Here is a 17,148-nt window from a genome sequence, read left to right as displayed (position 1 = left end):
TTAAATATATATATATATATATATATATATATATATATATATTTAATAACCTAGGGCATTCCAGGAACTGTTTTGGCTTCTGCAGACACAAGAGACAACCAAATGAGAGCAATTCTTGTCCTTGTGAACTAAAATTGCAGTGGAGAGGAGGCTGGGCGCACAAGAGACGTCATATCCTAAACGAAGGCACACAATAGCTTGTCCCATGGTGACAAGTGCAGTAGATACAAAGGGTGTGGAAGCATGGAGAGTCTGTTGCAGTTGTAAGTAGTTTGTTGGAAAAGATTTGGAAAGAAGGGGTAGGGGTCAGAAGGAAATGATCTGTGGACAAATGGGAGGAAGAGCCATCCAGGCTGAGAGAGGAAAGTCAAGGCTGAAGGTCTGAAGGCAGCTGCCGGCCTCAGGGACAAGGGGAGATGGCATGAGGGCTGGAGTGGACTAAGAGAAGCCGGGGGAGCAGGACATGACATTACTATGAAGAGGTGACCCTACGTAGTGTACTGTGTCTGGGGGCAGCTGGAAACTGCTGGGCTCCACTGGCCTTTAAAGATTTTGTCATTGTCTTTGAGTCAGATGTGAGACCCCAGGAGAGCCTGAAAGCGTGCTTCCCGTGTTGCTAGGATCACTCCGGCCCCCGCACAGAGGAGGGACTCAAGGTGCACTGCAGAAGTTTAGAAGAGGTTTGGACCCCTGGGGCCACACTGGGGCACAACAGCGGGCCTGGACCAGGATGCCGATAAGGAGAGCAGGGAATTGTCGGTTTCTGAACCTGTTTCTAGGGTACGGCTCAGATTGTACTTGGGGTCTGAGAGAGAGAAGGCACTGAGGATGGCTCCGGGGTGTTTGAACACAGCAGCTGCAAGCCTGGCCATGAGACCCTGAGAAGTTTTGACGCAGGTACTGTGGCAGTGAATGTTATACAGCTGTGAATGAAATTCCTGTGGAGGATCCCTGCACGTCTGTACATGATGGTGGGAGATGAAGTTAGAGAGAAGAGGAACTGATGTCAAGGGGCCTGTCATCTACAGGTGACTGGAGCAAGGACGGGGAGTAGAGATATGAGACTCAACGGGAGGACAAGAGGGAGAGGAGGAACAGGGCACAGACATCCGTGAGGAGCAGGGAGCGCCCTACCGCATCTCCACCGTGACAGGCAAGAGACATGCCCAGTGGGTGTGGGGGCATGGGGGGTGCTCTGGGGAGGGGTGGCCAAAGCGGAATGACTCCCTGTTACTGGTCGTGTTACAGCCCTCTTGGCAAACTGCCTGGCCTTGACACAGTTTCGGGGCGTGGCTCTTTGAAAACTTCCTCTATTTCCTCTATGAGGTGGATCTCTTTGATTTCTTCCTCTTTGGGATCCATAATGATAAGCCGTATCTTCTGGAAACATGACCCATTTCATTCATGTTTTCAAATTTTGCGTATATTAAAGGAAAGTTGTCTCTTACAATTCCTTTCGTTTCCTGTTGCTGTATTATTTCCTTAGAAGCCATTATTGGACTTTCTCCCTTTTTTGACTAAGTGAGCTGGTGCTTTTTCCATGTAATTATGTTTTTAGTTTTTACTTCTTTTTCTCACAGAAGCAAATTGGATTTATTTGCTGGTTTTAGAGATGTTTAGCACTTATTTGCACTTGCCATCACACTTGTTATTTCTTCCCTGCATTTTTGGTGGTTTTTGTTTGCTTCTTTTATGAGGTATCAGAACAACTACATCAAATCTTCATAAAAACTTCTCAAAAAAAGCACAGACTCCTGTCACTACATAAAATAAACATAATCCAGCAGTTTAATTCAAGATTAAAACATCAGTGGGATTCGTACCAAGAATGTAAAACAGACTTGTTCAGGAACTATATTAAGATCAATCATTATACGATTAGCTGAAGACAACAGTCATTACTGTCTTCATAGATGATGGATATGTATTTCTTATTTTAAAAAGTCAATAAAATGGGAATAAAAACTTTCTTGACATAATTAAAATTTTTTTTTAAACATACACTAATATAATGGGGAACCTGGGAGATGTTCCCATGTGAGTTAAAAACAAGATAAGCATTTTTATTGAGACAATTAGCAAATGAAAGTAAAGGGGAAAAAATGGAAAGAAGGACACACAATTTTTACTGTTTATAAAATACATTCCTGGATAACACTAGAGAATTGACTGGAAAACTACAAAAATATAAGAGAATTAAATAACAAAGTGGGTTAAAATTAATAAAATTCACATATATAACATCACTGTATATTGTTACGTATAATAACAACAAAAGATACGGAAACAGACCAAGAAAGAAAGGCACAGGATTCATATAAAGAAAATATTTAAAGGGGCGCCTGGGTGGCGCAGTCGGTTAAGCGTCCGACTTCAGCCAGGTCACGATCTCGCGGTCCGTGAGTTCGAGCCCCGCGTCGGGCTCTGGGCTGACGGCTCAGAGCCTGGAGCCTGTTTCCGATTCTGTGTCTCCCTCTCTCTCTGCCCCTCCCCCGTTCATGCTCTGTCTCTCTCTGTCCCAAAAATAAATAAACGTTGAAAAAAAAAAAAAAAGAAAATATTTAAAAAATAAAAACTCCTACAGGACACAAAAGCAAGGACAGATACAGAAACAGAAAGTTCTTGGACAGAAATACTCGACATCAAAAACACTCATTTTAACTCTAATTAATTTGTAAGTTGAATGTGTTTCTAATAAAAATGTAGTTTAAAAACTTCATGTAACAAGCTTACATATAGTCAAAACATTAACAGAAAGAGTAACCAGGACACTTTTAGGGAAAAACATCACTGAGATAAGTTAGCACCACCATATTATGAAGCACAGTTTAAAACATAAACAGTTGGGGCATCTGGGTGGCTCAGTGGGTTAAGCCTCTGACTTTGCCTTAGGTTATGATCTCGTGATTCCTGGGTTCAAACCCCACGTTGAGCTCTGTGCTGACCGCTCAGAGCCTGGAGCCTGCTTCGGATTCTGTGTCTCCCTCTCTCTTTGCCCCTCCCTGACTCATGCTCTGTCTCTTTTTCTCTCAGAAATAAACATTAACAACAACAACAACAACAAAAATAAAGATTAACAATTAAAATTGTGACAATAGCTCGTGAAAAGAACTAATGGGATAGAAGAGAAAGTTTCATGTGAACTCCAAATAAATGAGAAAGTGTATGATATAATAAATGCAACATCTCAAATTGGTGGGAAAAGGTGAACTATCTAACATACTGCATGTAGAAAATGGCAGAATAGTCTAAAACTATAATTGCTGATTGCCACCTCCTATGGTACCCTGGGATAAATTCCAAATGCAACAATGATTTAAACGTACAGCATGAATTTATAAAGTCATTAATAGAGGATAGCAAATAATTGTAACCTGGGGTTGGCATATCAATAGAGAGATGGACAACGATGATGAACACAGACTTTACAGAAAAAGTAACAGAATGGGCTTGTATGTAAGCACAGGAAACATACTCAAACTTACTCATGAGGACATGGATTAAAAAAATAGATGTTATTTTTATCTATCAGATTGGCAAAAATCCACGTTGGATATGACATATAGCTGGGGAGACTGCAGACTTATCCACTCTCAGACCTGACAGAACCGTAAGTTGTCATGAGCCCCATGGAATACAATTTGGCATTATCACTAAAACTTACAATTGTATATCCCGTTTGGTAAATGAGAATTTACTGCAATAATATATCAGCACACATTCAAGGTGACACAGGTTCCGTGTCATTTATTTCTTCATTGTCAGTGAAAGAGTAACTGGAATTGAAAATTCCATCTATAGTGGGTTTCTAACACAGTATTATATACGTATGGAAGAATATTATGTAGCTGTGAAAATAGTTTTGAAGAAATTATTCAGTATTCATATTGAAAGAACCCCAGAATATGTGGTGAGCAGGGAAATAACCCAGGAGGTATAGGAATGAATTACTATTCATCCATCTATATATATTTTTAAATGCTTACTGGAAATCTGGAAATGAGCAAGGAATTAATAAAAAAGGTATCTCAGGTGGGGGACTAGATAAATGCATTATAATAGTCTTTTGCTTTTTACTCTCTCACACCATCTATGTATCTATATATTTGTATATGTATATATGGAATACATATAGATATATTTTACAGGTAAATGATCAGTTATATAATAAACCTATAGATAGAATATATAGAGAACACATACTTGTATACATGCATATATATGCATGCACAGAATTTGTATATATACAGATAGAATATATATGTGTATATATATGTCCACATGTATATATTTGAACAGTTACTCAGAGGTTGAGAGGTGGTTTCAAACCCCAGACATTTCATGTCACTGCTATGTCTGTGACCTCGTACTGTCATCAACCTTGCCTTTCAGCAATAAATTTGCTACACGCTTCTGATATTTCCCAGTCCCCACTTCCACCCAAGAGCAGACACCTGCCTCCCTCACATCTGTAAAATCACGGTTACTTATTTTGTGGCTGAATCTTGTCTTTATTGTCCTTTCCCCACAACATAACCACATAAGAACATGCAGTTCCTGAGAATCCTGTCCCTGTCATTTTCTGGTCTAATGTAGAGGTCTGTAGAGTAACCGAATGCTTGCTGTGCTTCCCTGATGTACCAGTGAGTAACCGGGCACTCGGAAGGCAAACTGCCTGCACTCTGAATTACCTTCTCTCTGCAGGAGGCGCGTTGTCTGCAGCCTGGACTGTGAGCGCATAGGTGCGCCCCACTGTCAGCGCCACCCCCTGAGCGATGGTGATGAGCCCCGTGGTTCGGTTGATGGTGAAGTCTCCCTGAGCCCCAACTAGGATTTCGTAGGTAATCTCCCCGTTGGACCCTTCATCTGCATCCACCGCGGTGAGCTGGAACGGGAAATCACAACATCAGTCTTCGGGGCTCAACTAACTTTCCACCACCATGTCATTCCACTCCCCCAACAAAAGGAGCTTGCTTTCAAAGGCAAAAGGTAGGAGAAGATAATTTCAAACAACATATCAGATGAAGGGTTAGTATCCAAAATCTATAAGGAACTTATCAAACTCAACATCCAAAATACAAAAAATCCAGTGAAGAAATGGGCAGAGTACGTGAACAGACACTTTTCCAAAGAAGACATCCAGATGGCTAACAGACACATGAAAAGATGCTCAACATCACTTATCATCAGGAAAATACAAATCAAAACCACAATGAGATACCACTTCACACGTGTTGGAATGGCTAAAATTAACAACTCCGGAAACAACAGAAGTTGGTGAGGATGTGGAGAAAGGGGAACCCTTTTGCACTGTTGGTGGGAATGCAAACTGGGGCAGGCACTCTGCCTGCCCAGAAAACAGTGTGGAGGTCCCTCAAAAACTTAAAAATAGAACTACCCCATTACCCAGCAATTGTACTACTAGGTATTTAACCAAAGGATGCAAAAATGCTGATTTGAAGGGGCACATGTATCCCAAAGTTTATAGTAGCACTGTTAACAATAGCCAAACTGTGGAAAGAGTGCAAATGTCCACTGACTGAAGAATGGACAAAGAAGATGTGGTAATATATATATAATGGAGTATTACTCGGTGATCACAAAGAATGAAGTCTTGTCATTTGCAACAGTGTGGATGGACCTATGGATGAAGTATATTATTCCTGGTGAAATAAGTCAATCGAGAAAGACAAATATCATAGGATCTCATTCATACGTAGAATTTAAGAAACAAAACAGATGAACATATGGGAAGTAAGGGAAGAAACAGAAATGAGAGGGAAACAAACCACAAGAGACCCTTATTGATAGAGAAAAAACTATGGGTTGACAGAGGGACGTAGATGGCGAATGGGCTAGGTGGGGAATGGGTACTACGGATGGCACTTGTTAGGATGAGACCTGGATGTTGTAAGTAAGTGATGAATCACTGAATTATGCTGAAACCAACATTGCATTGCATGTTAACTAGCCAAAATTTAAATTAAAAAAAATGTTTATTGTAATAAAGCCCAAATAAAACAAAACCCCCCCAAAGAAACAAAGAAAGTAACATTAAAAATAAAAGTAGGTAAAGAAAGATCTCTTGGCACATTCACTCTTGTTTCTTGAGCCAATGCTACAGTGCTTGGATTCCGAAGCGATCACGGCAAGAAGGATTTTTTTTTCTTATGAAAGTGATAAAAGTTTTGGATCTCGAAGAGTATCTTTATTTTAATTTACTAAAGGAAGTAAGAGGAAAGCTCTAACAGAAAATCTAATATCACTATGGGAAATTTAATTTTTTTCCTCTACCTTCCCTCCTGTTCTGGACACATAAACACATATTACTGCCTGGTGACACTGGAGAAAATGACGTGGGCGAAGTTGGCCTTCATTACTCCCTTTCTTCCCTTTGCTCTTGATTTTTACATCCATAAGACTTTCCTTCTGTCTCTCAGAAAGTCTCTTGTCCTTGTACCCTCTTTATTTACATTTAGTTTAAGGAAAGGTCTTTAAATCTTATTTGCACCGATTTATGAAAGACTGCAAAAGGCCTAGGGTATTACTTTTGCAAAATCACAGAAATGCATCTGCGATTGTAGAAAATCTTATTAAAAATTAGACTGTCAAGCCCAAGAAAGATTTTTTTGAGAAAAGGGATTGAATTCAGAGGCCCTGAAATAACACCACATGAGCATTTGTAAGGCTAATTCACATGTGGTTATAGACATTTGTTAAAACTACTGCATACAAGTTAGTTTCGGGCTATTATGTGTGAAAGCAGTTAATAATTTCATTTAATAAAGCAAAATTAAGGTAAGAATAATCTAATGTGCTAAATAAGCCTCTTTGACTTGCTGATAAATATAAATGTACCCGGTGGGGATGGGGGGCATGGAGAAAAAATAGATTCTACTGGGAAATCTTATGCATTTTACAAACATACACAGAATTTTTTGTCTTCATCATTCCAAAACTGATGGATGGAGATAAGAAAGCTGACCTCATACAGTTTACACATAAGGGGAAAACAACAAAAGTTTCTTGATGAAGTCACAATCTCATGGTTCATGAGATCAAGCCCCATGTCAGGCTCTGCACTGATAGCTTGGAGTCTACTTGGGATTGTCAGTCCCCATCTCTCTGCCCCTTCCTTATGCATGCTCACTATTCTGTCTCTCAAAATAAATAAATAAACTTAAAAAAAAGTAACTTTAAACTTAAAGAAAGGTTCCTGTTGAATAAAGAAAAAAATATATAATTGTAATAAATAAAACTACAGAGGGGCGCCTGGGTGGCTCAGTCGGCTAAATGTCCAACTTTGGCTCAGGTCATGATCTCACATTTCTGGGTTTGAGCCCTGCATCAGGCTCTGTGCTGACAGCTTGGAGCCTGGAGCCTGCTTTGGATTCTGTCTCCCTCTCTCTCTGCCCATACCCTGCTCGTGCTCTGTCTCTCAAAAATAAATAAATGTTAAAAAAAAAAAATTTATAGAAAAAAATTTGTGACATTTTTATATCAATTTCTAGTCCCTAATTTTCACTTGCATTCAGTTTTAAGAACGCTGTGTTAATTAATGCCCAAATTCCATGTTCCCTACCCTAATAAAATGTAAACAAAGTACTTTACACACACCATCATGCCTAAGGGGAAATGCTATGCATACTATGTTCCTATTGTCATTATCAACTGCATTTAGAATGATAATGTGCATAGAAACAGCAGCTACAAAAATAATTGAGAGGAAAGAAGGGAATTTGAGAGGTTGGCATTCAGTTAGCTGAGATTTGGGGGTGGACAGATGTGGCTGCCAGAAGGAAAAGCATTTTATAAAATCATTCTGGACTTATGGGAGGATGACTGACATGGTCCTAAAGGCAAGGGAGAAGGAAACTATTTGCAGAAACAGAGAAGATGAGTGATGTATATTTATGGAGAACTATTCAAGCCAGACCAACTCAATTCTCTTTCATATGTGGGTAAAATTAGAAAATTAGTGGGTGGAGGAGCAGAGGAGATATCAATTTTGATTATAGTAAATCACCTAACATAATGTCTCAGGAAATCTTAATTAAAATGTAGCTCAAACTGGATTCAATATTAACACTCTTCCTGGGACTTAAGTTGGCTAAAGGAATTTAATGATTAATGGCAAGGCATCAATTTAAGAAGTGTTGAGGGGCGTGCTGGGGGGACGTAGGTATCGTGGCCGGTCTTATTTAACATTTTCATGAATGATGTCAGAAAGGAGGATAAACTGGATAATAATTAAATTGAGGAAGGCACCCGTCTGGAAGGTGCTATAAATACCAAATAGGACGGCAACGCACAGATGAGAAAAACAGTCCCCAAACTGCACAGCCAGCCAACCACGGAGGAGCTGATATATTCAGGGAACATCACTAGCTCCACAGAAACCATCCGGAAGCAGAGACTTTAACAAAGAAGCCCCAAATCAGTTCCACGTGTAAGTGACGTATACAGCTCGATACTCCTTTTCAGTCTTTTAGAACTAAATCTTAACACAGTGGGCTAAGAGTCAACATAAGTGAGTCCCCACACATCAAACAAAACTATTGTGAAGAAATTATTGGTGGTCCAAGATTTGAAAAGGGAATGGAGACAGTGACCGAATATCCAAAAAATGGTAATTTCCCCTGCATAAGAGCTCAGCAACTCCACTGTGGTGGGGATTTCATTCAATCACACCCCAAGGACTGCAATCAGTGATCTCTGAGATGAAGGTGTTGAAGGTATTCCCAAAGCAGAGGGGAAATCTGCCTCTTAAGTCAAAGAGAATGGAGGAGGGGCTGACTTACACGGAGAGGCCAAAGTGTCGCTTGCAAGTTACCACAAACTAAAATAAAATCCATGATTTGTAACCGTTTTACTGAAACGTTATGATACTGAGATGGTGAGACCTTGCGTGTCGTGTGTCTATAGCTCTTTTCTGCAGTGTGCTACAGTCCTCTTCATGAAGTGTGACCCTAACCCCCACCCGTTAGGAGGACCCTAACCGCCTCCTCCTTGCTATTCCTATATGTGCGTGCTCCAGACAGCCCGAGCCACCCCTCGCTGCCACAAGAAATAAAGATAAAGATGAATAAATAAATACAACATTCTGATCTGTCCCTGTTATTCCTGTCTAGGTCTGGCTGTGGTTTATCTCTCTCTTCAATCTCTTTCTTGTGCCTGAGAAATGGAAAAAATATGGCTTTATGTAAAAAGACAAATATAAAGAATGTTGGGTCATAAACTGAACAAAAACTTAAATAGGAGTCTCACAATAGAAGAAAGGATTAAATAAAAGTCATAGTTCATACAGAGAGAATCATCAGACTTAAGCTATAGTAAAGCGTGAACATGGTATTTTTACGTGCATGGTGGCTAAAGTGACCATGACTAAGTATGTCGAGCAGTTGACGTTTTTGCCTCCTGGGCATCCTGGACCTTGCTTCTACTAAAAGCCACTCACTTTCCTCGGAGAGCTGCTCACCGCCTCACAGCCCATGCTTGGCTGGGGCTGGTCTTAGCTCCGGCAATGGGAGTGAGATTCTGGCCTGGACACTGCTTGGTTTCACAACTGGCAAGTTATCCAGGCTGCATACTTAGGGTGACTCCTGGAACCACAGGAGAGGGTAGCTCTGCATTTCTTGAGGACCCTACTGGTCAATTCATATCTGACATTTTCCTCATGTTTATGTCTGCATTGGGTCTTTCCAAGACTGAGGTCCATGAGAAGAAGATGATGCCAGGAAACAGGGAGAAAATATCAGTGATGACACTCTTTCCACTTATGCCTGAGGCAAATTCACCACTGAACTTCTATGATATATGAACCAAAAATGTACTTAAAAAAAAAAAAAAAGAAAAAGCGAGTTTACTTTGAAATTATGTTAATTCAACCCTAAAAAAAAACAAATATTATAGGAAAAAAATGTTATGACTAGTTATTCTCCTTGGCTTCCTTTGTGACTATTCTTCAGGGGTCTTGTACTTTGAGGTTTTGCTGTGTGGTGCCATGTGGTCATTAATACATCAACCATCTTTGATCTAATGTATGATTATTCACGACAATGGTCAAGGGTCACGCTACGCAAGTCGTAGAGTTGCCCTTGTGTAGAAATCATGATTAGCTATTTAAAAAGTAATAAAAAAATAGGTATACACAGATAAATAACAAGTATATATTTCCCTGTAGTAAAGCAATTCTTTTTTAAACAAAGCAAATTATCTAAATAATTAAGAATTTATAAAAATGTATGCTTCTTAGAATGTCTTTCTTCCTCCTGTTATTACTCATGTTAACTATTCAAACCAGACAAAAAACTCGAGACGTGTGTGTAAGTTTTGTAGATATTTAGTCCAAGGTAAAGTCATAAATACTCATGTTTAGTTCTTTTTAAAATGAAGTTCAATTTGCAAAGTGAATTTTGAATTGATGGCATGTGAAAACATGTAAAGCCGAGTTTAGAAGAGTCTGGAAAGTTCTGTATCCTTCCACAAGAGTTATAGAAGTAAGCCAACTGAGATCACTTGGTGATAATCATAAAAGCAGAATTAATTCCTGAACTTAAATTAGGGAAAATAATAATCTTGAGAAAAACATTCATTTCTAAAAAATTAATGAAAACATACAATGGTCCTAAGCACTGCGCTGTGCTAGGAGCTGGCGGTAAGCTAAAGGTGGTCAAGAAAAAGTGGGCTCTCCTCCTTCTCCTTCCTCTTTCCTCCTCCTCTTTTTTCCTCCTATTCCCTGTCTCCCTTCTCTTCCTCCCTCCTCCCCCTCCTTATCCTCCTCCCCTCCTCTTCCTCTTTCTTTCCCCTCCCCTCCTCTCCTCCTCCTCCCGTCCTCCCCTCCTCTTCCTCTTTCTTCTCCTCCTTTCCCCTCCTTTCTTCTCCTTATGTTTGGAATTAACCATCGGCAGAAGAAAGTTATTTATTTATTTTGTTTTTATTTTTTTTATTTTTATTTTTGAGTGAGACATAGCATGAGCAGGGCAGGAGCAGAGAGAGAGGGAGACACAGAATCGGAAGCAGGCTCCAGGCTCCGAGCTGTCAGCACAGAGAGCGATGCGGGGCTCGAACTCACAAGCTGGGAGATCATGACCTGAGCTGAAGTCAGACGCTTAACCGACTGAGCCACCCAGGCACTCCAACAGAAGAAAATTATTAATAAAACTAGGGCATCTATACTGACATGCTGTGGCAAGTACTACTAGAAATGAACATAAACAGTGAGTGAGCTACAGGGTATGTGTGAGAGCCCATTGGCATGGGTCACATGGAAGTTGGGAGTGAAAGATGGGCGCATGATTGAAGAAGATGGATTACACACAGTCATTGGAAAAGGGAAGGGCATGTGCGAGGACCCTGAGGAAAGGGCAGTGGATAAGGGTCTTGGGGACCCTGAATGTGATGACCTGGAGAAAGAGTAACACGTGACGAAGAAGGGCGACATGTAGAGGCAAGTGATGAACTTGAATCAGTGTGTGACAACTGAATACTGAAAGGATTTACTGGTATTTGAGATCTGATCCTTATGGTAGGAAAATCCAGAGAGAGTGCCATCATGGTGGGTCAGAAGTTTACAGAGAATAGCGGTGAACTCATTGAATGGTTCTTATTTATGACAAAAATTACAACTGTGCTTATCTCCAAAAAATGGATCAAAACGTTCACACCTGACTTAGAGAACAAAATAAATTTGAAGGAGGAAAAGTTGTGGTCAACAGCACAGACACCAGTCCGATAATGAAGAATGTGGCCGTACTTGTCTGTGGCGCACACAGGCCCCAGCTCTCCCATAGCCTTCTGCTACCTGATGATGCAAAGTGTTCACTCTGGGACCCTCACCACCTGGATATCCGTTTCAATCTAGTGCTTTTTATTATTAAGGGAGATAATCTATTAATAAGGAATTTCTTGGTATTCCAGCCTCCAGTGCATTTCACCTGGAGAGTATACAGGGATGGTGCTGCGGTGAGGACTTCCTTAGGAAATACTCACCGTGAAAGGCACTCTATGTCATTTCAAGAACCTCAGACAGTGTCTGGGGCTGGTCTAGTTTGAGTTTTAGCCAAGGCAGACAAGACCGCATTGGGCCACCCGACATTCACTTCTGTTTCCCAGTATGTCATGCCGGATTCCTTTCATTTTGTATTTTGCACTTAATGTAGGTTATTCTTCTGTTTCTCTCTTGGCCTATTTGTGAAAATGTCACAAGTGCAGTTCTTGAAGGCTTGTGTAATATGTTGCAGAATTATGCTTTTGCTAAACAATTTGTGATTTTCCAATTCTCTTCAGACAGTAAGGGATTACTGAAATAATCCCCTTTGATTATTTAATTCAGCAGAACAAGGACTCAGTGCCCCAGCACATCTGTTATCTTACAGTTCTTATTAGACACATAGACGATGTCTAGTATGAAGTGTAGGGTCTTGTAAAATGAATACATTTGCATAGAAGTGATATAAAAATATATGGAATTTTCCTCTGATAAACATAAATTACAATCACGACTTGTAACTGATTCATGAAAATATTCACTGAAATTATTTCAGTAGAAAGAAAACAAAAGTGCTTTCTTCCTGTTAATACAATGCCTTTATGTTATTTGATTCATGTGTTTCTCGCCAATTCATCACAGAAATCCCTATTTTCAAAATTCTATTCCTTCCTTTATACAATACACGTGGCCCCATCACTACTCCTGACTGAAACTGCTCTTTCAAAGGGGCATCCAGGAGGCAGGGCTTCTGGCTCTTGTGGTAGGAGGAGGCTGGATAATCCCTTTCCCAAAAAGTAACAATCTAAGCAAAATTATCAAAAACACCACTTAGGGCTCTACAAATTCACTGAAGTAGAGAATTGAGAGAAATTATTCATGAAAAACTGTTGCGACATGAGGGAAGGAAAGCAGGGGTCAGTGGCCTTTGTGCTTGGGTGTCACTCTACCCCCCACATCCCTCAGGTACAGAAGGTTTGGCACAGGTTTATAAAAGCAGGACTGGCCATGAAAAGCAGCAGATCTGCTTTAATACAAGATAGACAGAATCTGGTGTGGTATTAAAAGACCCAAGAACAAACCAGTTTGACAATAAATTATATTAAAAAAAAAAAAAAAAGACTGAAGCACAGTGGGAAATGAGTGAGGAAACTTCTCAGCTCTGCCCATAGGAGTTGTGGAGTTGGGGGTGTCTCAGCTGAAGTAAGCTGGGACCAAGCCAGAAATTTAGCAGAAAATACAGATAATGAGAGCCCAATAGAAGGGCTATACAGGCTCTGTTCATGTCTGAAACTACTGGCATGCAGACAGGAGACATGGGAAGGCTTGGGGAATCTCCATGCCGACAGGACACCCTGAGCACGGCCTGAACGTTCTGTGCTCGGCCCAACCTCCGCTCAGATCAACCGGTAAAGGTGTTTGTGCAAACCTCAGTGGAAATCACTGGCTGGCATTAAGATATAGAGAAACAAGAACAACTCCTAAAAAGCCAGCTAAAAATTGAAAATAAGAATCAAAGCAAAAATCATGGACAGACGTTAGGAGTCACAAACCTAACAGAGACAGGTTCAGCAGATGAAGTCTGTATATGTTATTAAAAGAAAACAAAAACACTTCATAGTTCATATCGAGATCCAGAAGTACTACAATATAGGGTTAAAACAAACGTGGTAATTAAAAAATAAATCTAGAGATCGTTAAAAAATTATTCTGACACTTGCTAACATGGTAAGGAAGGCATCGTCCAGGCCCTTTGTGATATGTGTCAGGACTATCAGCATAGGGGAGAAGGAGGGTTCAGCTCAACTCCAGCTGCGGTAAAGGCAGCTGAGGACTTCCAGCTATTGACCAGAGTGGATGGAAAATTATTAATGGAAGACATCAAGTGTAGGGGGATTTTTGTTAAAACAACTTAGCAGGATTTTTGCAGAAGGCAGGCAAGGGGGATCAGATACCAGGGTAGGCGATGAGGGATTTGATCAGATACTGAGGTTAGGGGCTGTCTATAACAAGAGGAACAGGATTCTTGCTGAAACTGGGCTGGGCCCACCAAAGACAAGGCCCAACCATGAGGCCTAATTGAAAAGGCTCACCATAGCTGAACTAAAGTTTGCTCAGGGAGAGAGTTTCTGTCAAGAACTAAGAGGTCCATGGATCTGAATAATAGATACAAACAAGAAGTGCACCTAGACACATCACACCCAAATTGCTGAAACACAAAGAATATCTTAAAAGCAGAAAAAAATAAGGACTCATTTCATAAAAGGAAACAATGTGTCATTCACGGCTGACTTCTCATTACAAATAATAGAGGTCAGTAAGCATAGGAATGACACATTCAAAGGGTTGGGATGAAAAACAACCACCCTCTGTCAACCAAGTATAATATATCTATCTGGTGAGACAATCCTTCAAATTGAAGGCAAAATAAAGACATTCAATCATTTATATAATACATCATATTGATGAAACAAAGGATGGAAACACATGATAATCTCAATAAATACAGAAAAAGCAATTGGTAAAACTGTCCATTTACAAAAAAGGTGATTCAACAAACTAGAAATAGAAGGAAACTTCAACGTGACAAAAACTATCTACAAAGCCACCAAAAGCTGGCATTATACTTAAAGGAGCATAAAAAGGATGCTCTCACCACTTCTATTCAACATTGTACTGGAGGTTCCAGGCAGTGCAATAAAGTATGTAAAAGAACAAAAACAATAAAAGGCATTGGATTGGTAGGATGAAGTAAAACCATACTTATTTGAAGAAGATACGGTTATCTATGTAGAAAATGCTAAGTAATCTACAGGAAACCATGAAAGCTAGCAAATGACTACCAAGGCTAAACAAAATCTGTTGCATTTTCTTTCTTTTTTTACATTTGTGGTGAGCAATCCCAAAATAAAATATTTCCATCCATGATGGCTTCAAAAATGACAAAATAACTATGAATAAATTTAGCAAAATATGTGCAAAATGTACACACCAAAATCTACAACATTGCTGAGATAAATGTAAAAGTATACGGAAAGAGAGTCCATGTTCATGGATTGAGAGATTCAATACTGTTAAGATGGAGATTCTCCACAATTTATTTGATTTATAAATTCACTATAACCTCTACCAATATCCTTATCAGGCTTTGTTTTCTAGAATTTGTCAAGTTAATCCTAAAATTTCTATGGAAATATAAGGGACCCAGTATAGCCACCGGAATTTTGGAAAAGATAAATAATTTAAAAAGACTTATACTAGATGATTTCAAAATATACTATCAACCTACAATAATCAAGACAATGTGGTTTAGGAATAAAGTAAACATATAGATTAATGGAACAGAAGTTCAGAAATAACCTCTTCCATTTATGGCTAACTGATTCCCAACAAAGATACCATGGTAATTCAAGGATGAAAAGATAGTTTTTACATGGTGAGACAATTAGATATTTCTATGCAGAAGATTAAAAAAATAGAGATGAACTGAAACCTTTATGTCACAGCATTTAAAATGGATCACTTGTACAACATAAAAGCTAAGAGTATGAGCCTCACAGATGATAACAGAAAATGTTCATGAACTTACTTGGCAAAACCTTCTCAAAAATCACACCAAAAGCATGATACACAAAAAAGAAAAAATAATAATAAATTAAACTCTCTCAAAATTAAAAGCTTTGGTCTTTTAAAACCACTGCTAAGAATATGAGAGACACAACGCAGACTTTGAGAAAGTATGTGGTAATCATATATCGGATAATGGACTTGTGGTCATAACTTACAAAGAAGAATTACAAGTCAATATGAAGAAGATAAGCAGTACAAATAAGAAAATGGGCAGATGATGTGAATAGACATTATATCAAAAATAGAAAAATCACTAACAGGCACATGAAAAGATCTCAAAATCAAGACTCCTTCAGGAAATGAAAATTAAAACCACAATGAGATATGGCAAGGTACCTGCTATGGTGGGCTTAATAAAGACTGACGATACCAAGCGTCTGTGATGATGTGGACATGTAAAACGGTACAGTCGCTTTGGAAAGGAGTTTGGCAGTTTCTTGAAAAGGTAAGTGAGTATCTCTTACATGACTGAGCAAGTCTACTCCAGGTATCTACATATACACCCAGTAGAAATAAAAAAGTGTGTGTCCATAGGAAGGCCTACAGAGAATTCATAGCCACGTTATTCATATTCTCCAAAACTGGAACAGTCCAAATGTTCATCAGTTGCTGAACAGATTAATAAAACCTGGTGTTTTTATACAATGGAAGACTACTGAGAAATTCCAAGAAAGAGAACTACAGTACTGAGTCATGCTACAACATAGATGGCTAAATACAGTCACAGTGCTGCTACTAAATATACTATTGAGTCATGCTAAATGAAAGACACCACCTCTCCTCCCCCGAAAAAGATTACCGCATGTTGTACAATTCCATATTTTTGAGATTTTTAGACAAGGCACATTTTTTTAGAGATAAAAAGCAGAACTAGGGTCCCAGGGTCAGGGCTGGGGGAAGTATTAACGGCAAGCAGGCACAAGGAGCCATTCTGGGTGATGACGATGTTTGGACCTGGATTGTGGTCACTGTTACATAAGTGTCTAAATTTACTAGAAAATCACCCTGATGATGAATGTGTATTAGGACATGTAAATTATGCTCAATGATGCTCTCCAAGATTACGAAGGAATGTAGAATCTTTACCCATCCTTACCCATTTTGCCTTTCTAATGCATTGACAGGATATCATTCAGGCCGACCAGAACTAATCTAATTATTCATTCCTTGTCTTGTGATTTGATTCACTTTTCTCCTTTCTTTCCTTCTTCCTTCCAATGCACATTTCAAAGTTTAGGTCTTGGTTGTATTTCATAAACAGGTGTTTCTATCTTTGAAACCACTATGACCTCCTCTACTCTCAGGTAATTGTCTTCAGCTCCATGTTATTCCAGGACACCTTTTCAAACCTACCCCTTCTTCCTGGGAATGGACAGAAGGGAAAGTTCTGGAAGGCAAGGAAACATCAGCCTTAGGGAACAAAGGTAGAACACAATCAGCAAATCCCACTCTGGAATGCTGAGCCTGTGTTAAGAAAAGTAATAAAAGGTAAACCAGGTAAAAATGTGGAATATGGAATGAGAATAAAC

The 17,148-nt window shown here is 39.5% G+C and overlaps 1 protein-coding gene across 21 annotated transcripts in view; it reads right to left on the bottom strand.

The window, feature by feature from the left end:
* Nucleotides 1-17,148, bottom strand: part of PCDH15 (protocadherin related 15) — a 1,259,847-nt gene that overhangs the window by 309,858 nt on the left and 932,841 nt on the right. For all 21 annotated transcript variants that reach the window (XR_005784343.1, XR_005784344.1, XR_005784345.1 and 18 more), the window contains one exon: nucleotides 4,692-4,885. Coding sequence is in view for 18 of the 21 variants with exons in the window: in XM_040454209.1 (XP_040310143.1) it covers nucleotides 4,692-4,885 (194 nt within the window). In the remaining 3 variants the exon portion in view is untranslated. The remainder of the gene's footprint in view (nucleotides 1-4,691; nucleotides 4,886-17,148) is intronic.

The sequence above is a fragment of the Herpailurus yagouaroundi genome, unplaced genomic scaffold (genome assembly GCF_014898765.1).
Source record: "Herpailurus yagouaroundi ecotype Mexico unplaced genomic scaffold, PumYag 211, whole genome shotgun sequence".
NCBI lineage: Eukaryota > Metazoa > Chordata > Mammalia > Carnivora > Felidae > Herpailurus > Herpailurus yagouaroundi.
The sequence above is the reverse complement of the archived record's forward strand: the minus strand, read 5'-3'. Positions and strand labels throughout refer to the sequence as shown.